This window comes from Phyllostomus discolor, chromosome X, assembly GCF_004126475.2.
Source record: "Phyllostomus discolor isolate MPI-MPIP mPhyDis1 chromosome X, mPhyDis1.pri.v3, whole genome shotgun sequence".
NCBI classification, from domain to species: domain Eukaryota; kingdom Metazoa; phylum Chordata; class Mammalia; order Chiroptera; family Phyllostomidae; genus Phyllostomus; species Phyllostomus discolor.
Genome location: NC_050198.1, coordinates 54955781 through 54982332, shown reverse-complemented (window position 1 = coordinate 54982332; position 26552 = coordinate 54955781). Strand labels below are relative to the sequence as shown.

General features: G+C 38.0%; 1 protein-coding gene across 4 annotated transcripts in view; it reads left to right on the top strand.

The window, feature by feature from the left end:
- The window catches only part of MID2 (midline 2), a 179912-nt gene that overhangs the window by 141548 nt on the left and 11812 nt on the right, over positions 1–26552 (top strand). For 2 of the 4 annotated variants that reach the window (XM_036016934.1, XM_028522571.2), the window contains 4 exons: positions 15812–15939; positions 17253–17486; positions 24463–24624; positions 26244–26451. In XM_036016934.1, coding sequence (XP_035872827.1) covers positions 15812–15939; positions 17253–17486; positions 24463–24624; positions 26244–26451 — 732 coding nt within the window. Of the gene's footprint in view, positions 1–15811; positions 15940–17252; positions 17487–23412; positions 23476–24462; positions 24625–26243; positions 26452–26552 lie in introns of all 4 variants that reach the window. The other 2 variants (XM_036016935.1, XM_028522572.2) reach the window with 2 other exon arrangements.

Below are 26552 nucleotides of genomic sequence, written 5' to 3'. Positions count from 1 at the left end.
ATTGGAGCCACTGGAATGAGAAGTTTGATTATGATGCTGAAAAGAAACCATGGAAGCAGAAAGACTTCTTTAAGGCACTGAAACAATACAAAGACCTATCAAAGTAGAATTCTATATGCACTGAAAATATCTAAAATTGATGTTGGGAAAAGATAAACTCAGACAGACAAAAGCTTGGAAGTTAAGACAATGTCATTTCTAGAAAAAGGACAATATTCTGAATAACACTTACATTGACACGATCACCGACCAGCAGTGACCACAGAACTCTGTGGATGGCTCGTCAACACTCAAGAAAAACATACACAGAGACAACCAGTTCCTGTGGGGAAGTAGGAATGGAATGGCCACTCTCTCTAGTGGGGAGCACCCTGTTTCCCTGCTGGGGAGGCTTTTTATTGGTTTCATTTGCATAAGAATTCAGGTAAAGCTCCTTACTCATTGCTAGGAAGTAAGGATCAAACAACAGATAACAAGGAAGTCTGAGGGCCTATTTTGAGTCAGGGTCGGATAGCTAAAGAGCTGTAAAACTTTGAGGAACAAACTTACTTCTTGTCTGGACCCTTAACATTTCATTGAGAGCATTCTAAACAAAGCAGGTTTCACAGGATTTTACATATTCATTCTTAGGCCTGATCACCCAGAGAACCCACCCTTTCCAACACAGGGCTGCACCACCCTGCCATTGTTTCAGGCTTAGGTGGAGCATGGGAACTAAGGTAACCAAGAGATAAGGAGATTTTCTCGCAGACAATAAGGACTCAGGCTATGTCAAAGCCAAGGGGCAAGGGTCCTCAACCCCCTTTTGCTATAGCCCCCAAAGCCCTTCCTTGGGGGCCTCCCACATGATCGTGCCTATCTTAGATCGTTCCCCCCTTGGGGAATCTTACCCGTCATTGGCTAACTGACCAAGCATTGGGGGCCAGTTATAGATGAAGTAAAAGGAGCAGAAGCGGCACTCCTGCCAGGGAGATAAGCTTTTGTCTCCTTATTGGCTTACGGTTCCAAGGTCATTCCCTCAGCCTTAGCCTTGGCAGGGGTTACAGCTTCTGATATCAGGCAGGGCAGTTCCCAACACTCACACGTAACATTTCAAAACCTTAAATGCTTTTACTTTTGTTACTTTATTCTCTCGATAAATCCCATAGGGGTGAAAACAAGCTAAAATGGACAGAGATGTCTTTTTGAATGTGACAGAAGTGAATAGATGGCAGAAGTTAGACTCATACTTAGTATCCCATCACCCCTGATATCACACAGTGATTTCTGACTACAGCAACATTAACCCAGTAATGGGAACAATTGTTCTTAAGGAAAACAAAAAGAAACAAAATGCATGGCCTTTATTATGAATCAAATGGCTGCTCCCATATGTTTTATAATATATAAATTAAGTTTTTAACATGTGTCTCATTTACTTTGGGTTATCTATGGTCTTATTTTAACCAATGAATTTCCCTCTTTTTTTTTATTGATGTTCGAATACAGTTGTCTCCATTTTCCCACCCAAACTTTCTCCCACCCTACCAACCCTCACCTCCCACCCTCAATCCTACCCCCCTTTGGCTTTGTCCATGGGCTTTGCCTTGGACAAAGGCTTTGCCTTATGGACCTATGGGCAATGTTCATTTCAACCCTTTCCCTTCTTTCCCATTGTATTCCCCTCTCCCCTACCCTCTAGTTACTGTTAGTTTGTTCTTAATTTCAATGTCTTTGGTTATATTTTGCTTGCTTTGACAACCAAGGATTTAAAGAAAAAAATATTTATCCAGATGGGTAGGAGGACAGAGCTGGGGAGCTGTGGCAGTGGCAAGGGGATGGCAGTGAGGCTGCAGCCGTGGCAGCTAGCAAAACAGGTGGTCCCACATTCACAAGTGGCAGATAAAAGCTGGGAGGAACACCTGGGAAGCAAGCAATCCCAGCCCCAGGCCAGACTGTGCAGCCTAGGGCTCCAGCACTGAAAAAATGAAGCCTTATAACTTCTGGCAGTAAAAACCAGTTCAAAAATGAGGACAGAACAAGAATACTGTGGAACATCTCCAAACATGCAAACATCCAAATCACAGGGATGCCAGAAGGAGAAGAGGAAGAACAAGAAATTGACAACTCATTTGAAAAAATAATGAAAGAAAACTTCCCTAGTTAGGTAAAGGAAATAGATATACAAGTCCAGGGAGCACAGAGAGTCCCAAACAAGTTGGACCCAAAGAGGACTACACCAAGACACATCATAATTAAAATGCTAAAGGTTAAAGATAAAGAGAATCTTAAAAGCAACAAGAAAAAAGAAGAGAGTTACCTACAAAGGAGTTCCTGTAAGACTGTCAGCTGATTTCTCAAAAGAAACTTTACAAGCAAAAAGATTGGCAAGAAATATTCAAAGTCATGAAAAGCAGGGACCTGCAGTCAAGATTCTTCTATCCAGCAAAGATATAATTTAGAATCAAAGGGAAAATAAAGAGCTTCCCAGACAAGAAGAAACTAAAGGAGTTCATCATCACCAAACCATTATTATATGAAATGTTAAAGGGAATTATTTAAGAAAAAGAAAATCAAAACTATGAATAGTAAAATGACAATAAACTCACAACTATCAACAACTTAACCTAAAACAAAATAAAAAATAAACTAAGCAAACAATTAGAGCAGGAACAAAATCATAGAAATGGAGAGCACATGGAGGGTTATCAGCCAGGAGAGGGAAAGAGGACAATGGGAGAAAAGGTACAAGGATTAAGAAGCATAATTGGTAGGTACAAAATAGATAAGGGGATGTTAAGAATAGTATAGGAAATGGAGAAGCCAGAAAACTTATATGCATAAACCATGGACATAAACTAAGAGGATTGCTGGAGGGAAGGGGGATACTAGGTGGAGGGGGGCAAAGAGGAAAATTGGGACAACTGTAATGGCATAATCAGTAAAATATACTAAAAAAAAAAAAAGAAAAAAAACACATAACCAAAGAGATTGGTACTACTACATGACAAATTCATGGCCTCTAATCTCACCTGGGCCCTTGGTACTACCCTGAAATTGTTCAGTGTTGCTTTTTTTTTTCATTTTTAAAATTTTATTGTTCAAGTACAGTTGTTTGCCTTTCCTTCCACCTCTCCTCCCCAACCCCAGCAATCCCCACCTCCATTGTTTGATTCCACCCGCCTTATTTTTGTCCAAGTGTCCTTTATTGTTTTTCCTGAACACCTTTCACCTTTTCCCCCCATTCCCCCTCCCACCTCCCCTCTGGTTACTGACAGTTTGTTTTTAATTTCAATGTCTCTGGTTATATTTTGCTTGCTTGTTCATTTTGTTGATCAGGTTCCACTTAAACGTGAGATCATATGGTATTTGTCTTTTGCCACCTGGCTTATTTCACTTAGCATAGTGCTCTCTAGTTCCATCCATGCTGTCCCAAAGGATGGGAGCTCCTTTTTTCTGCTGCATAGTATTCCACTGTGTAAATGTACCATAGTTTTTTCACCCATTCATTTACTGATGGGCACTTAGGTTGCTTCCAGCACTTGGCTATTGTAAATTGTGCTGCTATGAACATTGGGGTGCATAGGTTCTTTTGGATTGGTGTTTCAGGGCTCTTAGGATATAATCCCAGAAGTAGAATTGCCAGGTAAAAAGGCAGTTCCATTTTTAGTTTTCTGAGGAAATTCCATAGTGTTTTCCACAGTGGCTACACCAGACTGCATTCCCACCAACAGTACACTAGGGTTCCCTTTTATCCACATCCTCTCCAACACTTGTTGTTTGTTGATTTGTTTATTATTGTCATTCTCACTGGTGTGGAGTGGTATCTCATTATGGTTTTAATTTGCATCTCTCTGATAGCTAGCAATGCTGTGCATCCTTTCATATGTCTCTGGACCCTTTGTATGTCCTCCTTGGAGAAGTGTCTATTCAAATCCTTTTCTCATTTTTTATTTTTTTTGTCTTCCTAGAGTTGAGTCATATGAGTTCTTTAAATATTCTGGAGATCAAAACCTTGTCTGAGGTATCATTGGCAAATGTGTTTTCCCCTATAGTTGGTTCTCTTTTTATTTTGATGCTGTTTTCTGTAGTTCTACAGAAGCTTTTAATTTTGATGAGATCCCATTTGTTTATTCTTTCTTTATGTGCCTTGCTCTAGGGGACATATCAGTGAAAATATTGCTGCATGGAATATCTGAGCTTTTCCTGTGTTCTTCTGAAGGCCTTTAATGGTGTTATGACTTATATTTAAGTCTTTTATCCACCTTGAATTTGCTTTTGTGTATGGTGTAAGTTGGTGATCAAGCTTCATTTTTTTTTTTTTTGCGTGTAGCTGTCCAGATCTCCCAACACCATTTGTTGAAAAGGCTATTTTTACTCCAGTTTATGCTGCTGCCCTCTTTGTCAAATATTAACTGACTGTAAAAACTTGGGTTTATTTCTGGGCTCTCTATTCTGTTCCATTGGTATGTGTCTGTTCTTATGCCAGTACCAGGCTGTTTTGATTACAGTGTCCTTGTAATACAGTTTGATATCAGGTATTGTGAGCCCTCCTACTTTGCTTTTCTTTCTCAAAATTGCTGCAGCTATTTGGGGTTATTTATGGTGCCATAGAAATTTTTGAAGTGTTTGTTCTGTATCTGTGAAATATGTCATTGGTACTTCAATAGGTATTGCATTGAATCTATAAATTGCTTTGGGTAGTATGGATGTTTTGATGATGTTAATTCTTGTAGTCCATAAACACGGTATATGCTTCCATTTGTGTCTTCCTTAATTTCTTCACTGTTGTGTAGTTTTCTGAGTACAGGTCTTTTACCTCTTTGGCTAGGTTTATTCCTAGGTATTTTGTTTTTCTTGTTGCTATATCAAATGGGAGTTTTTTCATGTTTCTTTTTGCTTGTTTCTGTAATGTCTATTTCAAATTTTCCATACTCATCTCAAAATTGCAACCCTACCAACTTCCAGCTCAGGCTTAGCAAATGACTTTACCTCCTATTTTGTGTAAATATTGGTAGATATGAAATGATAAACTCCTCAACTTCTCATACTGAACTGCTGGGCATACCTACAACGATATCCATCAATTTACCTTCTTTCTGGTTATCATGGAAGAGATTTTCCTTCATTTGTGCTTTGGTTACATGCCTTTTTTTCCTCCCTCATTTCTTTTCCTCCCCCATTCTAGTTGGCCTCACATCTGCTTTTAAACTCATTCATGTCTCTCTTATCAATAATGATAAGAATAAAAATATCCACAGTTTTCCTCTGCTTCCCAATTTATGTAGCTATTGTTCAATTCCTTTCCTTCCCTTCAGAGTAAACTTCTCGAAAGACTTTCCACTTCCTTGCTTCTGATTTATTCTTAAACATTTAAAAGTTATTTATATTAAAGCAATACTTGTGCCTTTAAAAAGTCCAATATTACTAATAGTCATATTGCAAGAAATACTTTGTCTCCTTCTCACCCCAATTTGTGCTCTTCAGCAATAATACTATTGAATAGTTACTTGTTGCTGGACATTATTATAAGCCTTTGTAAGTATTAACTCAGTCCTCAAAACACATTATGAGATAGACACTGTTATTATCCCCATTTTACAAATGAGAGAATGAGCCTCAGGGAGGTTGTGTGACTTGCCTCATGTCACCCAACTAGTAAGGAGTAGATGAAGGAATCAAACCTAGGAAACCCAGCACTGTAGTCTACATGTTTGCAACAAAGCCAAGCAATTTTAGCTGTATTAGGTGTTTCTATTGGCATAATTTTTATGTTGCTAAATAACATCATTATACTACTAGTTTTCAATTTCATTTTACTTTTGCTTTAAATTTTTATTGAATTTCTTGGGGTGATATTGATTAATAAAATTACATAGGTTTCAGGTGTACAATTCTGTAATACATCAACTGTATTTTTTGTATTCACCACCTAAAGTCAAGTCTCCTTCTGTCACCATTCATTCTCCCTATATCCTCTATTACTTGCCTCCACCCTCGTTCCCCTCTAGTAATTATTGTGCTATCGTGTGGGTCTGAGTCTTTTTATATTTTTATTTTTGCTTAATCCCTTCACCTTTTCACCCAGTCTCACAACCCTCCTCTCCTCTGTCAGCTGTCAGTTTGTTCTCTATCTATGCTTCTGTTTCTGTTTTGATTGTTACTTTATTTTATTCATTATATTCCACATATAACTGAAATCATATGGTACATGTTTTTCTCTGACAGACTTATTTCACTTAGCATAATGCTATCCAGGTCCATCCATGCTGTCACATAGGGTAAAATTTCCTTCTTTCTATGGCTGAGTAGTAATCCATTGTGTAGATGTACCAAAGTTTTTTAGCCACTCATCCACTGACGGACACTTGGGCTGCTTTCAAGTCTTTGTTGTTGCTCATAACACAGCAATGAACATAGGAACATATATATTCTTTTGAATTCATGTTTCAGGTTTCTTCACATATATTCCTAGAAGTGGAATTGCTGGGTCATAAGACAGTTCCATTTTCAATTTTTTGAGGTAACTGCATACTACTTTCCACAGTGGCTGCACCAATCTTTATTCCCACCAACAAACAATATGTGAAGGTTCCCTTTGCTCCACATCCTTGTCAACACTTGATGCTTGTTGATTTACTGATGATAGCCATTCTGACAGATTAAGGTCATATCTCAGTGTAGCTTTAATTTGCATTTCCCTAATGATTACTAATGTTGAGCATCTTTTCACATGTCTATTTGCCAGTTGTATGTCCTCTTTGGAGAAGTGTCTATTCAGGTCCTTTGCCCAATTTTTAATTGGATTTTTTTTGGTGTTGAATTCTTTACAAGCTCTTTTTAAATTTTGGATATTAACCCCTTATCAGAGGTATCATTGATGACTATGTTCTCCCATTCAGTAGGTTGTGTTTTCATTTTGTTGATAGGTTTTTTTTTTTTTTTTTGCTGTGCAAAACCTTTTTAGTTTGGTATAGTCCCATTTGTTTATTTTTTCTTTTGTTTTGCTTGCCCAAGGCTATATATCAGAAAAAAATATTGCTAGAAAAATGTCCAAGATATTACTGTCTTTGTTTTCTTCTAGGACTTTTATAGTTTTGCAACTTACTTTGGATTAACTCTTTAATCCATTTTGAGTTTATTCTTGTGTATGTTGTAAGAAGGTGGTCTAGTTTCATTTTTTTCATGTATCTGTCCAATTTTCCCAGCACCACTTACTGAAGTGACTAACTTTACTCCATTGTATGTTCTTGCCTCCTTTGTTGAATATTAATTGACCATATGGTGTGGGTTTATTTCTGGGCTCCCTATTCTGTTCCATTGATCTGTTCTTGTGCCAATACCATGCTGTTTTGTAGTGGCCTCATAGTGTACTTTGATATCAAAACTCCAACTTTGTTCTTCTTTCTCAAGATTGCTGAAGCTATTTGGTATCTTTGTGTTTCCAGAGAAATTTTTGTAATATTTTTTCTAGATCTGTGAGATATACCTTTAGTATTTTAATAAGAATTGCTTTGAATCTGTAGATTGCTTTGGTTAGGATGGACACTTTAGTGATTTCAACTTTTCCTAATGCATGAACATGGTGTATGTTTCCACTACTTTGTATCTTCCTCAATTTCTTCAGTATCTTAAAATTTTCTGAGTACAGGTCTTTTCCCTCCTTAGTTAAATTTATTCCTGGGTACCTTATTTTTAGTTGCAATAGTAAATGGGATTGTTTTCTTAATTTCTCATTCTTATAGTTTATTATTGGTGTATAAAAATGCCACTGAATTCTGAATATTAATTTTGTATACTACTACTTCACCAAAATCATCTGTTAGTTCTAGTAGTTTTGGGTGGACTCTTAAGATTTTCCGTATACAATATCATGTCATCAGTGAATAATGACAGTTTCACTTCCTTTTTACCAATTTGGTTGCCTTTTATTCTTCTTGTCTGATTCCCGTGGCTAGGACTTTCAGTACTATGTTGAATATGAGTGGTGAAAGTAGACATCTCTGTCTTTTTACTGATCTTAAGAAAAATACTTTTAGTTTTTTCCAATTGAATATGATGTTAGATGTGGGTTTGACATATACAGTCTTTATTGTGCTGAGGTATGACCCTCTATTTCCACTCTGCTGAGAGTTTTTTTTTTTATCATAAGTGGGTGTTGGGTTTTATCAAATACTTTTTCTACACCCATGACATGATCATGTGGTTTTTATCCTTTATTTTATTTATGTGATGGCACATTCTTTCTTTTGTTAAAGATTTTATTTATTTATTTTTAGAGAAAGGGGAAGGAAGAGGGAAAGAGAGGGAGAGAAATATCAATGTGCAGCTGCCTCCCACATGCCCCCATCCAGGGACCCAGACCCCAACCCAGGCATGTGCCCCTGACTGGGAATCAAACCAGCAACCCTCTGGTTCACAGGCAGGTGCTCAATCCACTGAGCCACACCAGCCAGGGATATTTATGTGATGTGTCACATTTATTAATTTGTAAATATTTTACCAACCTTGCATCTCCAGAATACGTCACACTTGATTATAGTGTGTGATCTTTTTAATGTACAGTATTGCTGGTTCTGGTTTGCTAATATTTTGTTGAGGATTTTTGCATCTATATTCATCAGGGATATTGGCCTTTAATTTTCTTTGTTAGTAGTGTCTTTATCTGGTTTTTGAATTAGGATAATGCTGGCCTCAAGAAATGAACTTGGGAGTGTTTCCTCCCCTTGAATTTTTTGGAATAGTTTGGGATGGATAGGTGTTGGTTCTTCTGTGAATGCTTGGTAAAATTCACCTGTGAAGCCATCCAGTCCAGGACTTTGTTTACTGGGAGATTTTTTATTTCTGCTTTGATTTCATTAGTTGTAATTGTTCTACTCAGATTCACTGATTCTTCCTAACTCAGTTTTAGAAAATTATATGTTTCTAGGAATCTATACATTCAACCGGGTTGTCCAATTTGTTGGCATATAATTTTTCACAGTATTTATTTATAGTCCTTTGTATTTCTGTGCTGTCAATTAATTCTCTCTCATTTCTGATTTTATTTATTTGAGTACTCTATTGATGAGTCTGGTTAAAGGTTCATCAATGTTGTTTTTGAATAACCAGATCTTGGTTTCATTGACCTTTTATGGTTTTTATTTATTTATTTTTTAGAGAGTGAAAGGGAAGTAGAAAGAGAGGGAGAGAAATATCAATGTATGGATTTCTCTTGCATACCCCCTACTGGTGATCTGGCCTGCAGCCCAGGCATGTGCCCTGACTGGGAATTGAACCAGTGACTCTTTGGTTCACAGGCCTGTGCTCAGTCCACTGAGCCACACAAGCCAGGGCCTTTTTGAGGGTTTTTTAAAGTCTCTCTGTCATTTATTTCTGCTCTGATCTTTAGTATTTCCATCCTTCTACTTACTCTGGGCTTTGCTTGTTGTGTTTTTGCTAGTTTTTGTAGGTGTAGGAATAGATTGTTTATTTGAGATTTTTCTTCCTTCTAATAGTATTCCTGTAATGCTATGAACTTGCCCCTTGAGACTGCTTTTTCTGTGTCCTATAAATTTGGGGTTGTTGTGTGTTCATTTTCATTTCCCTTTAGTTAACTTTTGATTTCTTCCTTGATCTTATTGTTAATCCATTCATTGCTTAATAACATGTTATTTAGCCTCCATATTTTTTAATGCTTTTAAGTTTTTTACTGCAATTGATTTCTAGTTTCATACCATTGTGGTCAGAGAAGATGCTTGCTATGATTTCAATCTTCTTGAAATTAAATCTTGTTTTGTGTCCTAACATGTGGTTTATCCTAGAGAATGTTATATGTGCACATGAAAAGAATGAATAATCTGCTGCTTTGGGAGAAAATGTTCTGTAATTATCAGTTAAATCCATCCAATCCAGTGTGTCATTTAAGGTCACTGTTGCCTTGTTCATTTTTTAGTCTGCAAGATCTATCTATTGATGTCAGTGGGATGTTAAAATCTCTGGCTATGACGGTATTGCTGTCAGTCTCTCCCTTTATGTCCACCAAGATTTTCTTTACATATTTAGATGCTCTTATTTGGGTGTATATATATTTATAAGGGTAATATCCACTTGTTGGATCAATCCCTTTAATTTTATATAGTAACTTTCTTTGTCTCTGGTTATGGCCTTTGTTTTGAAGTCTATTTTGTCTGAAATAAGTATTGCTACTCCAGCTTTTTTTTTCATTTTCATTTGTATGGAATGTTTTTTTCCATCCCTTTACTTTCAGTCTGTGTGTGTCTTTTCTTCTGAAGTGGGTCTCTTATAGACAACATATATATGACTCGTGTTTTATTATCTGTTCAGCTACCCTATGTCTTTTGATTGGTGCATTTAATCCATTTACATTTTAAGGTTACTATTGACAGGTACTCTTTTATTGTTATTATATTTTTTAGACCTATGTTCCTCTCTCTATTATATTTGTTTTTCTCCTCCGCCTCCTCCTCCTTTTCTTCTTTTCTTCTTTCTTCTTTCTTTTTCCTCTTCTTCCTCCTTATCCTTCCCCTTCTCCTTCAAGCAGGTCCTTTAACATTTCTTGCAATACTGGTTTGGTGTTAATGAACTCCTGAACTTGTGTCTTTTTCCTTTACCAGGTTAGGGGAGTTTTCATCCATTATTTCTTTTAACAGCTTCTGAATTCCTTGCTCACTCTCTTCTCCTTCTGGTACCCTTATGATGAGGGTATTTTTACACTTGATGTTGCCTTAGAACTCCCTTAGACTTTACTCATTTTTTAAATTCTCTTTTCTTTTTGATGTTCTGCTTGGGTGCTTACTGTCATCTTGTCCTCTGAATCACTGATTCATTCCTCTGCTTCATCCAACCTGATGCTGATTCCTTCCAATGTATTATTCATTTCAGATATTGTATTCTTCATTTCTGAATGGTTCTTTTTTATGGTTTCTATGTCCTTTTTAATGCTTACTATCACATTAAGTTCTCACTGAAGTCATCCATTCTTCCCCTAATGTACTTGAGCATCCTTATAACCATTGTTTTAGACTCTGCTTTTGGCCCTGACTGGTGTGGCTCAGTGGGTTAGGCATCATCCCACAAAGGTTGCCAGTTCAATTTCTGGTCAGAGCACATGCCTGGGTTGCAGACCACATCCCTGGTTGGGGGTATGCTGGCCAGGTTCCTCGTTGGAGTCATGCACATTAATGTTTCTCTCCCTCTTTTTTTTTCTTTTCCCTCTTTCTTCAACCCTCTTCCCACCATCATTCCCCCACCTTAGTTCATGTCCATGGGTCATACATATAAGTGCTTTGGCTTCTCCATTTCCCATACTATTCTTAACTTCCCCCGTCTATTTTGTACCTACCATTTATGCTTCATATTCTTTGTACCTTTTCCCCCATTCTTCCTCTGCCCTTTCCCCACTGATAACCCTCCATGTGATCTCTATTTCTGAGATTCTGTTCCTGTTCCAGTTGCTTGCTTAGTTCCTTTTTCTTTTTTTAAGGTTTGGGTGTTGATAGTTATGAGTTTGTTGTCCTTTTACTCTTCATAGTTTTGATCTTCTTCTTTTTCTCAGGTAAGTCCCTTTGACATTTCATATAATAAGGGCTTGGTAATGATGAACTCCTTTAACTTGACTTTATCTGGGAAGCACATTATCTGCCCTGCCATTCTAAATGATAGCTTTGCTGGATAGAGTAATCTTGGATGTAGGTCCTTGCCTTTCATGATTTCAAATACTTCTTTCCAGGCCCTTCTTGCCTGCAAGGTTTCTTTTGAGAAATTAGCTGATAGTCTTATGGGAACTCCTTTAACTGTCTTCTTTTCTCTTACTGCTGTTAATATTCTGTGCTTGTTTTTAATCTTGGATAATGTGATTATGATATGCCTTGGTGGGTACTTCCTTGGGTCCAAACTCTCTGAGCTTCCTCAATTTCCTGGAAGTCTATTTCTTCTGCCATATTAGGGAAGTTCTCCTTCATTATTTTTTCAAATAAGTTTTCACTTTCTCGCTCTTCTTCTTCTGCTTCTGGCACCCCTACGATTCAGATGTTGGAATGTTTAAAGTAGTCCTAGAGATTCGTAAGCCTCTTATCACTTTTTTGAATTCTTATTTCTTCATTTTTTTCTGGTTGAATGTTTATTTCTTTCATCTGCTCTAAATCATTGATTTGAGTCCCAGTTTCCTTCCATTCACTGTTGGTTCCCCATATATTTTCCTTTATTTCACTTTTTATAGCCTTCACTTTTTTCTCTATTTTGTGACCACACTCAACCATTTCTGTGAGCATCCTGATTACCAGTGTTTTGAACTCTGCATCTGATAGGTTGGCTGTCTCTTCATTGCTTAGTTATATTTTATCTGAAGCTTTGACCTGTTCTTTTATTTGGGCCATATTTTTACGTCTTGGCACACCTGTTACATAGTAAGGGGTGGGGCCTTAGGTATTTGCTGGGGTGGGGCAACTCCATCGCTGTGTATATGAAGGAAGGGTCCTCTCCCTCTCTTTCAGTTTTTCTAAAAAGAAATAAAATCTGTTAAAAAATAAACTCTTTATCTGGAATCTTTGTTGCTTCTATTTCATTTAATTATTTTTCTGTGGATTTGCTTTATTCTTTTATTTGGAGCATATTTCTCTGTCTCCCTATTTTGTCTCTGTGTGTTAGATAGATCTTCTATGACTCATAAACTTGCTATGATGGCTTTATGATGTAGGTGTTTTGGGGGCATAGTGGTGCATTCTTCCAGATCATCTGAGCTCAGTGCTCCAAAAATGTTTCTTGTGTGTTGTGTGCCCCCTCCTGTTATAGTTGAGACTTGAATGCTGTTGGCTGTTTCATGGGTGGAGTTAACCCTTCAGGCTAGTTGACTATTAGCATAAATCTCAATCACTGTGTATGGGTCACTATGCATGGACTGCCACCTGAGGTGTAGTTCCTCCCAGCAGATTCTGGTGCCTGCTGGAATTCCCCTTTACATGTACCACTTGTGTGACTAATTTGTTGAGCTCCGGTGTGGTCTGAAGACCCCTAATGGTTGTGTTGGTTCTGGGTCCACTTCCGCAGAGTTCAGGTACAGGTCAATGTCAGATGTTCTGTGTAACTAGCTTTGGGCTACCTGTCTGGAGCTGTCATGCTATTTAATGTTTTTGGCTGTGTCTCCTGGTCCTTGGTGTGCCTGTGAGGGGCCAATCTGTATACAAGGGTCAGCTTCCTCCAGCTTAGATTTGGGGGAAGGTCGGTAAAAGATCTGAGGCTCTTTGAGGTCCACCTCTACCTGTCAGCTACCCTACCTCCTCCTAAAGTTGCCTGGTCTTCCACCAGAGACTTCTGAGGAAAGACTATAGAATGAACCCAGGCTGCCATGACCCACAGACCTTTCAACAGGTAATGAGCCCAGTAGGGCATGGTGACTGGGGTCGGGAGGATGGGGCTAGTCAATTTTCTACTGGGGTATGCATGGTCAGACAGTCAATGAGGGGAGAGTGATTCCTACTGCAGAGCTATGCCAGTCAGTCTCTGCCAGTCTCCAACTCTGGCTCCTTCAGGAGGAGCATGCTGCAGATTCAGGTTGGTGCAGCCAGCCATCATCTCTTCAGGATGAAGCTTAGCAGGGTGGAGCCAGTGGAATTATGGAGGACAGATCAAAAGGGTGTCCCATTGGCAGTGGTGTAGGAGGGGACCAAGCACTTCATCTTGGTCCCAGATAGTAGCCTCCAAGGGAGACACACTCCAAATGTCCCAGTTCCAAGCAACACTACCTCCCCCTGTCCTTCCCACACCCCCAGCCATGGAGCTGAGCTCCACAGGATGAGGCCATGGAGACTTGGGAGGGCAGATCCAAACCGTTTGTCATTGGGGGTGGTGCTAGTAAGCCTGTAGGAGGGGGGTTGGGCACTTCTTCCCTTTTCTGGGCAAGAACCCCTGAGGAAGGCTTGCACCAAAGATCCCAGCTTTCAGCAGCTCTCAGATTACCCCTCCCCATACCCCAAGACTAAGTTCAGAAGGGCAGGGCCCGCAGCTGCTGGAAAGGCAGTTCAAATGAATCCTGTTAGGGAAATAGCATGGACTGAGCTCACAGTAGAGATAGGAATGCTCCCCACCCCATGATGTAGCTTCATGACCTAGCACCCGCCCATCTGATTCCCAGACAAAAAGCCTCTTAAGGAGACATGCTCCAAAAGTCTCAGCTCTGCCAGGCACTCTTATACTCCTGCATTACTGAATTCAGGAGGATGGGGCCACAGGGAGTGGAAAGGCAAGACACACAATTCAACAGGTGCGGGGAGGGGCACTGGCTTTGCACTCAAGGTGGGTAAGAACAGTCTCCTTTCCAAAGCTACACAATTCACTGTCTGAGTCTCCACCAAGAGCTTTTCCAGATGAAGAGCACCCCAAAAGTTCCTGCTGGGTGCAACCAGCAGGCCACTGTGCAGGACCTAAGCACCACAGAGTGGTGCTGCCAGTAGTTGGGCAGTGGATTCCCAGGCTGGTGCTGTAACAACAGGAGAGCTCAACCTGGGAAGGTGGCATCTGGGCATTTAGCAGATGCTCTTCTCTCCCAGGTTACTGAATCCCTACTGATTATCACTACCAGGTGCTATTCAGACTCTTCTACTTCTCTCCATTACTCTAGGTTGCTGATTCCTGCATGGGATTCACACCCCATACTCCTGGTGGGAGAGGAAGTTTTGCAGCCAAGATATTCTTCCAGCCAAACTGCCACACATGTGTGCAGGGGCTAGCCCTTTCCACATCTCTGCCTTTGTTACCAGTCTCTGTGTAGCTTCTTCTGCAAATCCTTGGTTATAATAGTTCAGCTAGGCTTCAGTTGGTTTTTCAAGTTGGGTGCTCTATAATTTAGCTGTAAATCTGGTTTGGCACTGGAAGCAAGTGAGTGTACCTTCCACCTACTCTTCAGTCATCTTGGAATCCATACCTACATTCTTTTTTTTTAAGGAATTGTCTTAAATGATTAAGGGTATATAGTTGAAAAGCCAATGAACATGAGTTCAGTTATATATTTTTTCCTGTCCCTTACTGATGGTGTGACCTTGAGCAAGTTACTTAACCTCTTTATGTGTCAACTTTCTCACTTACAAAATGGAGAATACACTACACAGGGTTATGGTAAGGAATAAGTTAGATAATGTAGGTAAAGTATGTATGTAACAATACTAAATGCTCAATAAATATTAGCAGTTGTGTTATTGTTCTTAGTCATTCAGTTATTCATTCAACAATTATTTATTCACTATATGTCCAGCACTGTGTTAGGGACCATGGAAGATAGGAAGTACAAAATATGAGCCTTGTTCTTGAGGTGCTTAGAATTACTTGAAGAGATAAAACTAGCATAACATTGTACAATTACAGAATAATACAATTAAATGTAAATGATATAAAAAAAGATCAAACAAATTACAGTATTTAGGGGAAGGCTTTAACTCAGCCCCAGTGTGCTGACTTGTTGACTAGCAGAAAAAAATATGTAGAGAAAAAAATCTCTCAAATTGCTCATAGTAAGCCTTCATAGGTCTAGTTTTGATGCTGCCTGCCAGATGTAAATTGATGCAGAGGGGAAAAAATTCTGTTTTTACTTCTAAAAATTAAGGCAGGATGGGGCAGTGTGTTTGAGAGGTGAACATATGTGAATAAAGATGATATAACCCATAATTGGTTCTTGATAATTAACATTAAAATGCTTTCATTGGCAAAAAAACAGATATATTTTTCACTTAATGAATCAAGCCATACAAGTAATTTATTTTCACCTTGTTAAACCAGAAATCAAACACTGGATAAAGGTTGCAAATGTATTTTGATATATATTGTACTTTTCTCTTTACAGGGTCGCTATGGCAACTGCATCTTCTCAAGTTCTGATTCCAGACATCAATTTTAATGATGCCTTTGAAAACTTTGCTTTAGATTTTTCTAGAGAAAAGAAATTGCTGGAGGGGCTAGATTATTTAACAGGTGTGAAAATACTGTGTATCTTTTCCTGTTTTAATTATTTTCTTTTGTTGTGTTTATACTTTGAAATAATGTGAAAAGGCCAATATTTATAATTAAAATGCTTTTATAACCTATAAAATGGTACATGTATCTTTTTATTTTATTTTTTAAGATTTTATTTATTTATTTTTAGAGAGAGGGGGGCGAGGGAGAAAGAAAGGAAGAGAAACATCAATGTGTGGTTGCCTCTTACACACCCCCCCCCCCAGGTCACTGGGGACCTGGCCTACAACCCAGGCATGTGCCCTAGATTGGGAATCAAATCAGCAACCCTTTGATTCACAGGCCAGCACTCAGTCCACTGAGCCACACCAGCCAGGGATGATACACGTATCTGTTTAGATAGAACACATTTTAGTTTATGTAACAGAAAAGAAAGATGATTTGTCAAATATTTATGGGGGCAGAATAAGGATACCACTTATACTTAAAGGTAAAAAAACAAGAAGTTGCTGATGGATTCCTCCTTATGAGCCTGTCAGTAATATATTGTTACTTGTTATGGGGTAGAATTCAGTTGACACTGATGGAATATTAGAGAGTGTCCCACATAGGTACAGATACCACTCAAATGGTTTTAAGGAAACTTAAGAATTAGCAGATTGGAAAGAAAAATGTAAGAAATATCTGGCTTACAAATAGTTTTATAAAATAAAGGAATACAACCAGCCTTTTAAAAATGCCGACTACATTCAGGGTTATTTGAATTATTATTTTATGAGGAAAATACACACATATAATAACTTTGTATTTGTAGTTATTTTGTTAATATATTAAAATAACTGTCGTTTATTGAACATCTACTTGTGCCAGACATTGTATATTAATTTTATGTCATGAGTCCTTGCAACAAATCTATGATGTAATTATCATCTCTATTTTACAGATGGGGAAGCACATATTTTATACTTGGCTATACTGCCAAACTTATTTTGACATAAAAAGAAATAGGTTGAAGGTCATGTAATAAAAAAACTGTATGACCATTTTGGTCTAATATTTACATGTATTTATGCAGACAGAGTAGATAATTGGTCATTCATCTCAATAACTTAAGCTTATGTCTTGCCTAAAATATCTTTATCAATGAAGCAAAAGTGAGTTGAGGGAGCTTGAGCTCTTAGATCTTTGCTTCAGATTGTATTATGTGCAATCTAAAACTGTTTATTAAAATCTCTCCATAACATGTTGGGTTGGGCAGTGTGAGTAATGATTGCAAAATTCCAGAACAGAGAATGTACTTTCCTTACCTTCTTTTCCTCCTTTCCCTACAGCCCCAAACCCACCATCTATCCGAGAAGAACTCTGTACTGCCTCCCATGACACCATTACAGTCCACTGGATCTCGGATGATGAATTCAGCATCAGCTCCTATGAGCTTCAGTACACCATATTCACTGGCCAGGCTAACTTCATCAGTAAGTCATGGTGTAATTGGGGCCTGTGGCCAGAGATAAGGAAATGTAAGGAAGCAGTAAGCTGCTCAAGATTGGCCGGGGCGCCACGAGGCAAGTGTTTGTAAGTCATGTTAGGTTGTTTAGAACAGTGTTTTATAGACAGTGTAAGCTCTCCCAGGGCCTTGCAAAGGGCTTACTAAAGTGTTGCCCATCAGAAAGTTGTATATTTTCTTGCAGGGAAGTCACTGGGGCCACTCCCATTTGTTTATATAATTCTTAGCCTTTTCTCAGTTACTCCTTGTCACCTCACTCTCCCAAGTCAGAAAAGAACTCATGATTAATTGCTGGGATGCTAAGTCACCATCATTGCTTTCTATACATGTGATCATCTCTCTCCTTGACTCTTCCACTTCATTATCATGGTAAAATACAATAATTATGTTCAAAGACTAGTTATTTCCTTTACCATATCCATTTGTATTAGTGAATATAGTGACAGGCCTCCTGTCTCTGTCACTCTCCCCTTTATTCCTTCTCCCTTTCCTCCAAGAATTACACCAAATACAAAACTGTATCAGTGGGCCACAAAATTAAGGATGTTCAAAAAGGCATCATTTAGCTCTCACATTATGGTTTCAGCTTCTGATGAATTGGAGTAAGAACTTAACTCATTGATTGTCAAACAAGAGTGTTCGAGGTTCAAGTTCTCCTCTATGCACTGGGGAAAAATGGAAATGAAAGCAGAATTAAAGCTGGATTCAAGACTGAAACTGATTCCCACCCTAAGTTTACATCTGCATAGCTGAAACTTAGTATTTTCTTTTACCTGTGTGTTTGTGATTCTGTTTCTGACTTCACAAGCTTGCATGAGAGGAGTTGTGAAACCATCCCAATAGGCTCCTTTTCCTGAACTGTGAGAATTCTGAGCCACATAGTGGGGTGGGGAGGTGAGAGGACTTTGGGGGTCAAACTCTCAAAGACACTTGCCTTGTGCAGCTTCAACCTAAGCCATTTAGCCGAGGTAGCTGTGATCTTGAGTGTTCTTGGGTGTTTCTTCAGTTTGTAAAGTCACAAACTCCAAGGCCTTCCCAACATGCTGTTCTGCACTTGTCTCTCTTGCTGGGGAAAGTCTTAGAACCAGCAACTGTGCTGCTTCTTCCCAATATGGGGAGAACAGTGGTCTCCTGGAATTGAGAGTAAGTCAAAGAATTGGAAAAGATCTAAAGGCTGTCATCTCTATTTTCAAGTATGTATAATTCTTTGCAAAGAAAAGCTTGAATGATGTCTTAATAGGAATCAGATTACAGCATCTTCAAATTTGAAGTGATCTTCAAAGTCGTTTATTTTAATCTTCTGTTCTACCAGACACCCAGTAGATGATTATCTTGTCTCTGATTGACTATTTCCAGTGATGGATCACTCACTTGTAACAAAACAGCCCATTTAATTGTTGTGCAACTGTAACTAATTGTCAGTGCTTCTTTATAAAAGGACTCATTCGTTCTCCTAGTAAATAATGACAATACTAATTTACATGTGTATAATGTTTTGCCATTTACAAATACTCCCACTTATATAATCTCATTTAGTCCTCAAGAGTTCTTACTTAGCCTTATGAAATGATATTAATTCTATTTTATAGATGAAGAAACTGAGGCTCAAGTTTAGTGAGTTGCCCAAGTTCACAAAGCTACAAACTGATGGAGTCAAGATTTGAATCCAAGCCTGTCAGACTTCAAGCCTAATGCTCCTTGTATTAAACAACAACAGCTACCAGTTAGTCCTCGGCCTGCTCTTTTATGCCTCACTAACAACCCTGATAAATCTTTCACATGACAGTTATTCAGATAATTTTAGGTAGTTCTTATGTCCCTTGTAAATTTTCTCTTTTCCAGGCTAAACATTCTCAGTTCTTTAAATTGCTTCTCATGTTTCAGACCCTTTACCATCCTAGTATTCTTTTTATGAACACACTCCTTTATCAAAATGCTTTATAAATGTGCTGTGAAAAGAAGTGAATACACTCCAAAAGTAGTCTGACCAGTTCAGGGAATAGCTGATTTATTTATCTTGCATATAGCTGATGTCCTACCTCTCGCTCAGAACCATTTTTTTAAAAGAGTAGTTACATTGACTACTGAATATTGGGTGAGCATATGGTCAGCTGACATTCCTGTGAATTTCAAATCCCATTCTTATTCAATTTATTGTCTAAATGGAAATACAACAACTTGAATTCATCCCTATTATATTTAATCTAGTTAGCATTGATTCCTCATTCCAGCCTGCCAATATCCATTTGAATCAAATTTCTGCCTTCTAATAGATTTACTTCTGCTCCCAGCCTGCCTTCCATGTCTTTCTTCTGACCATTGATAGAAAAGTGAAATAGGACTGGGACAATAGCAGACCCTGAAGCAAAATTTTGGATGGTGGTGGGCAGAGAAGCTGAAACTATTTTACTGGGAATAAGTATTCATGAAGATTCAAGGTCCCAGTCCTACCTGCCAGTCTGGCCTGCCACTCTTGACTGAACCTCACTTCCAAGAGCTACTTTCCTTTGTTTTCTACATTTCCTGTCTTTTCAAACCCTTTTATTTAGGTATGATTGGCATACAAAAAGTTATCCATCAACAGATGCATGGATAAAGAAAATATGGTATATGCACACAATGGAATATTATTCAGCCTTAAAAAAGAAGGAAACTCTGCCCCTGGTGACAGCATGAATGAGCCTGGATGGCCTTATGCTAAGTGGAATAAGCCAGACACATAAGGACAGATACTATGATACAGCTCATATGGGGAATCTTAAAATAGTCATACTCCACATTTTTTTAACTAGAAATTTTATCCTTGTTGGTTAGAATTTTGTCAGGAGTAGTTCCCATTATTTTTTTCAACTTTCTTCCTTCATTTTTAATTTTATCCCTACCTCATCTAAGATATGGAATAGTCATAAGCCAGTTTTGTTTCAGACAATGTTAGCTGAATAAGAATTCCAACAGGTGTTTGGATGATTGTCTTCTCCATTACTATACAGCTTTCCGTTGTTTAAATTTTGTGTTTTGTGTTATGAAAGCTTTGACTACAACCTGTGTGTGGCTAGGAAGTCTGTAACATACTGCCACAAAGATGTAACTTCTATTTCCCCTCCTTTTCATTCTCACGGGAATGCTTTCCACCACACATTTACACTCAGGTTCATGGATTTCCATATTGTGATCTTTCCCCTTTTTTATTTAAATATTTTTTCTTTTTTTTAAAGATTTTATTTATTTATTTTTAGAGAAAAGGGGAGGGAGAGAGAAAGTGAGGGAGAGAAACATCAATGTGTGGTTGCCTCTTATGCACCCCCTACTAGGAACCTGGCCTGCAACCCAGGCATGTGCCCTGACTGGGAATTGAACTGGTGACCTTTTGGTTCACAGGCCCAAGCTCAATCCACTGAGCTACACCAGCCAGGGCTGATCTTTCCCTTTTGAACATGGTGTATAATTCCATTACCATAATTCAGTCATAAACCCTATCTCACCAAGACTCAGCCATACCTAGAGGATCACATATTTACCTTTATTAAATTTAGAAATGATTGCAAAACTACAGAAAAGTTGCAAGACTAGTGCAAAGAATTCCCAAATACTATTTATCCAGATTCACCCATTGTTACTATTTCTCCCCATTTTCTTTATCATTTTCTGGATTTCTCTATGCTCCTCTTTTTTTCTTGACTATTTGAAAGTAAATTGCATACACCATGGCCTTTGGCTCCTAAACTCTTCATCATTTCCTAGGATAAGGAAAGTTATTCTCTTAAATAACTACAATATACTTATCAACTTTAAGAGATTTAACACTGGTGCAATACTTTTATCTAACCCACCATTAATATTCAAGTCTTAACAGTTGACCCAATAATATCTTTTATAACCTATAAAGGACCCAATATTGTCTTTTATTGTCTAGGATTACGTATTACACTTAAATGTCATCCTTAAAATGTCACATCTGGAGGCACATGATGTCCATTTATCCTTCATTGGTGATGCTAACTTTGATCTCCTGGTCAAAAGTGCTGACTGATTTGTTCACTGTGTACTGTTTTCCTTTTGCAAATAATAAGCAATCTCTATGTGATGCTTTAAGACCATGAAAATATCTTGCTTCCTCATCAAACCTATTCCACTCCCACTCCTGTTTTAACATCAATAATTCTTGCCTGATTGATCTTTACTCTGATGATTGCAAAATGATGATTTTCCAACTGAGCATCCCCTCCCACATTTGCAAACTGGCACTCTGCATTCTACTGTAAGCAAAAGCCCCATCCTCCATTTGTTTATTTAATAATCTGCATATTTGTGTGGACTCCTGGATTCTTTTTTGAATGGTTGATAATTCTTTACTGTCCTTACTTATTTTGGTACTCCAGTTGCTTAGATTTAGCCAATGGAAGCCTTTTAAACTGACTCCTGGGTCCTTATATTGTCCCATCATTTTCTTGAGCACTTCCTTACTTTCCAGCATAGCAAGAGGTTCTAGGCTCATTTTGAACTTATCCTTCCCAGTTTTTAATAAGCTGTTTTTCTAACAAATCCTGGTTTCTTTTAAGGGAGAGAATGGTATTAGAGACCAAGACCTGGACAACTAGAAATACATACATCCACCCATGTATGTATACCTATACACACATAATACAGGGTGGGCAAAAGCAGGTTTATAGTTATTCATATGGAAAATAATATAATAATTAATAAATAATAATACACGATTAAACTGTTTCATGTACTCACAACTGTAAACCTACTTTGCCCACCCTTGTATATACACATATACTTAACATATGTGCACATATGTATACACATACATACATACATACATACATATTTATTTATTTATTTAGATAATATAATTTTCTGTCAGTACCTCCAATTCCAGTCCATCCTCATAGGTTCTTTCTTGCCTTTACCCATTCCATATTTATATGTTCCTACTTCAACAATGAGAACCCTGGCTCCCAACATTAATGCATGTACTCATTTGCTCACTCCCATAATATATCAACAATAGTTTCAGATTTTGCTTTGCCCATACCACTACAAAAACAAACAATAGTTCAACACTTGTTTGCAGTTCTCCTCCTGCCCCCATCCCTTTGGTGTGGATATTTTTCATTTGAAATGGAGTTGGGTTCATTTGTTTCAGTTTGCCCACAGTTTTAGTCCTCACTTTTCCCAGTCATATTGATTTCATTTTAATATTCAAATTTATGTGTTTCCAAAAGGAAAAACTGTACAAAAATGTACACTCAGAGAAATGTCATTCTCTCTTATATCTTTTAAATCCTATTCCCCTATCCCCATCCATTGTAGATAACCAATTTCATTATTTTCTGGCTTTTCCTTCCTGTTGTTATTGTTGTATTTATAGCTCCAGGCATATGTATGTATGCTTTCTTATTTGTCTTTCTTTCTTGAAAAAAGTTAGCATTTATATATAAGCTCTTAAAAATTTGCTTTACTCAGTTAACAGTATACCCTGGAAATTATTGTATATCAGTTCACAGAGGTCATCCTCATACTTTTTTACAGCTGCATAATACTTCATTGTGAAGTCTGTTTTGTTTTGTAGTTTTAGAAGTGTGTCTGAAAGATCATATATTTCCCTCTTTGTATTAAAATCCATATGCAGTTTATGATTAATACTGTGCATTGATACATAGACAGCCAAACCCTCAAACATTGTCCCTGGTTCTTATCCTTTATTGTCTTTTTCTAAGAATCATTGAGCATTTCCACCAATTATTTTTCTTCCTATAGCATATCTGTGTGCCCTCCATTGTCCTTCTTTTTCTACTTGTAATTCAGAATTTTTATACTTTCCCCTCAAACTAATTATAAACCCTTCCAATCAGATTGCTTTCAAAAATTAATTTGTTTTTATTTTCAGCCTCACTTAAACCCTTTACTACTGCTGCATAGAAGTGACTAAATTCACTACTCATTTTCATTGCCCTTTCCTTTCCACCCTCTGATAGAATTGTGTTTAAAAGGCAGTAAACTGACTGAAAACAAGATAACAGAAGAGAGAAGAAACATAGGTAATCCACAGATACCTATATACATGTACATGTATATCTAAATACATGTTTTTAATTATGTATGTTTTTCTCTGTTTAAGTCAATGCTTATGGTCTAAAGAGTTTCAAAAGCAAAAACATAGATTTCTGATCCTTTTCCCTACTTGGGAGGAAAGAAGATTCCAGACAATAGTGTGTTTCTGGGCCATCTAACCTCAAATAGCTATTGGAATCAGAACCAGGAACTGATAAAACTGTAGTGTCAAGTGAAGAAATGATATTTTGCTTTGGTTATTGTGTTACCTCCTTGGCTTCCATATGATACCTTGGAGCCCAACTAGTCTTGGAAGTAAGAGTGAGGATGAGGTGAAAGAGTTGAGTCATAAGCCCTGGAAGAGTTGTTAATTTAGAGAGTCAGCAAAACATTGTTGTTCACCCTGTGACTTGTGATGTAGTGGAGAGAACACCAGACTAGGATTAAAATGAATGGGATTTTACTCTCAGCACCATCACCAGCTATCTGTGGCCTTGGGCAAGTCACTTTTCTTCTCTCCATTTGTTTCTCATTTGTGAAATGAGGGAAATATGTGTCTAGGTGTCTTTTCAGATTTGAGATTCAATATTCCTATGCTCTGCACAGGACTGCTCTATCCATATGAGGCCAAACTCAGCCTCAGATTGGATCTTTGTGGAAAAAATCTAGACTCCATAAAAGGGGTGATTCTGTAATTTTGTAGAGTAGTTTTTCCTATATTGTTTGGAAGAAAATTGAATTAACCTAACTTTTGCTAGTAGTTACATTCAATTATCAGAAGCAAGTTACCAGGCATGAACCTAGCTCTATGGGAGGAAGGAAGCAGAGGAGGTTCATATCACTGTGTCTTCCAGGAGTCATAAGAAAACAAAATAAAATTCACTTTTGAGGGGCTTATGATGAATTTTCAATGTGTTTTTCATTCTGTTTCTATTACCTGCTAGGTAATGTCCTTGTCTTTCCACATGTTACAGGCCTGTATAATTCGGTGGATAGCTGGATGATTGTGCCCAACATTAAGCAGAACCATTACACAGTGCATGGACTCCAGAGTGGGACACGCTACATCTTCATTGTTAAAGCCATAAATCAAGCAGGCAGCCGGAACAGTGAACCTACCCGACTAAAAACAAACAGTATGTTACAGTGATTCTGAAAGGAGACATCAGAATCCCCTTTGTGCTAGGGAATACAGTTAGCCTGAGCAGACATCTACAGCTGTGCAGGAGAGCAGAGGCCCAGGATAGAGGAGCTTTACTGTTGTAGTTTGTGCTTTGGTCAAGGGGTTTGTTCAAGGCCTTGGAATATATGTGGACACAGATATACATAAAACAGCGGGTGGCTTGGGAGGATGTTAGTGAAGAGTATTTCACTGCACCCCACCCTCATGCTTGGGGGACAGTTGCATAAAAGAATACTACAAACATGCACCACTTAACAATGGGGAAGCATTCTGAGAAATGAATCATTAGGTAATTTCATTGTCGTGTGAACATCATTGAGTATACTTACACAAACCCAGATGGTATAGCCTATTCCACACCTAGGCTATATGGTATACCATTGTCCTATATGTGTTTCATCATTGAATGAAATGTTGATATGTGGAACATGACTATATTTGTGAATAATCTGCTAAAATCCTACAGCAGAGAAGCCATACCTGTTAGAAATGCTTTTGACTGCAAATGACAAAAAAATTCAACTTAGCTTAACAAATAGTTATTTGTTAGTAGCTTTAATGATGTATTTTTTCTCTTTCTAACATAGCAAGGGGTTTGAAGGTAGAGCTGTTGCAGCAGTTCTGTGATATCATAAAAGATCCATGCTTTTTCCCCTTTTCTATATTGGCTTTTTGCCACATGGCCACAGTATGGCCACTGCAAACTCTAGATGTCATATTTTCTTTCAAGGTAGAAAGAAGGGAGAAAGGGATGGTATACATGATGAGTATTCCTTTTATCAAGAAAACATGCATTTTTCCCAGAAGATTCTCCCACACTGTCTGACTTCTGCTTCCAACTACTTCCATCTTACTAGCCACCTGTAGCAGCAAGGGAGGCTAGGTGCTGGAATATTTAGCTTTTCTAGCTTCTATAGTGAAAGTGGGTAAGAGAGAGAAAGTAGGGAATGGATTTTGTGTTCACCAACAATGTCTGGTACACATGAATTTTGTATAATACAGCCCTTGCGATACAGAGCAATTGGTTCTTAGTAACTTGATTTTGTCATATGATGATAAAGAATTCTCTGTTGTGAATGATCCTGTCCAGTAAATATTTTCTCTGACTATTGATGATATAATAGTCATTCTAATGAAGTTCCCTAATTATATTTTTTGTATCCCAGTTGTAAGAGGGGAAAAAATTGTCCTGTTCTGAGTTATTTTTGGCTTTTTGTTGTCACCCAGCAGCAATTATTTCATCTATTTCTTCACTTTGCTCAGCTCAAACACTTCTTCCCCTAAAATCCACCCAAATACCAATCTATCCAGTTAAGTAAAAGCTAAGTACAGAACACAATGAGACCCTAAGAATTCCCTTTCAATTTCATAATATATGAAGGGGGCAGCATATTCTTATTTTATTGAAAATGGTGGCTTCTGGCCTGCTTCCTTAATATAATCAAACATCAGCCAACTTGTACTGACCCAAGAATAATCATCATATTGGGGCTTCTCTGGTAGTGATGTTCCAGGAAGACAAAGAATTCTTAAATACATCCTCATGCATTTTCTCCTTTCTACTTTTTTCAGGCCAACCCTTTAAACTGGATCCCAAAATGACTCACAAGAAGTTGAAGATCTCAAATGATGGATTGCAGATGGAGAAGGATGAAAGCTCTCTGAAAAAAAGCCATACCCCAGAGAGATTTAGTGGCACTGGGTGCTATGGGGCAGCAGGAAATATATTCATTGACAGTGGTTGTCACTACTGGGAGGTGGTCATGGGTTCCTCAACATGGTGAGTGGGTCTCACTTTTCATTTCACTTCTCTCCCCTGTTGCTAGGTTCCAGGGAGATCCATTTCTATACCACAAACATAATACCAATAAGTCAAGGTTA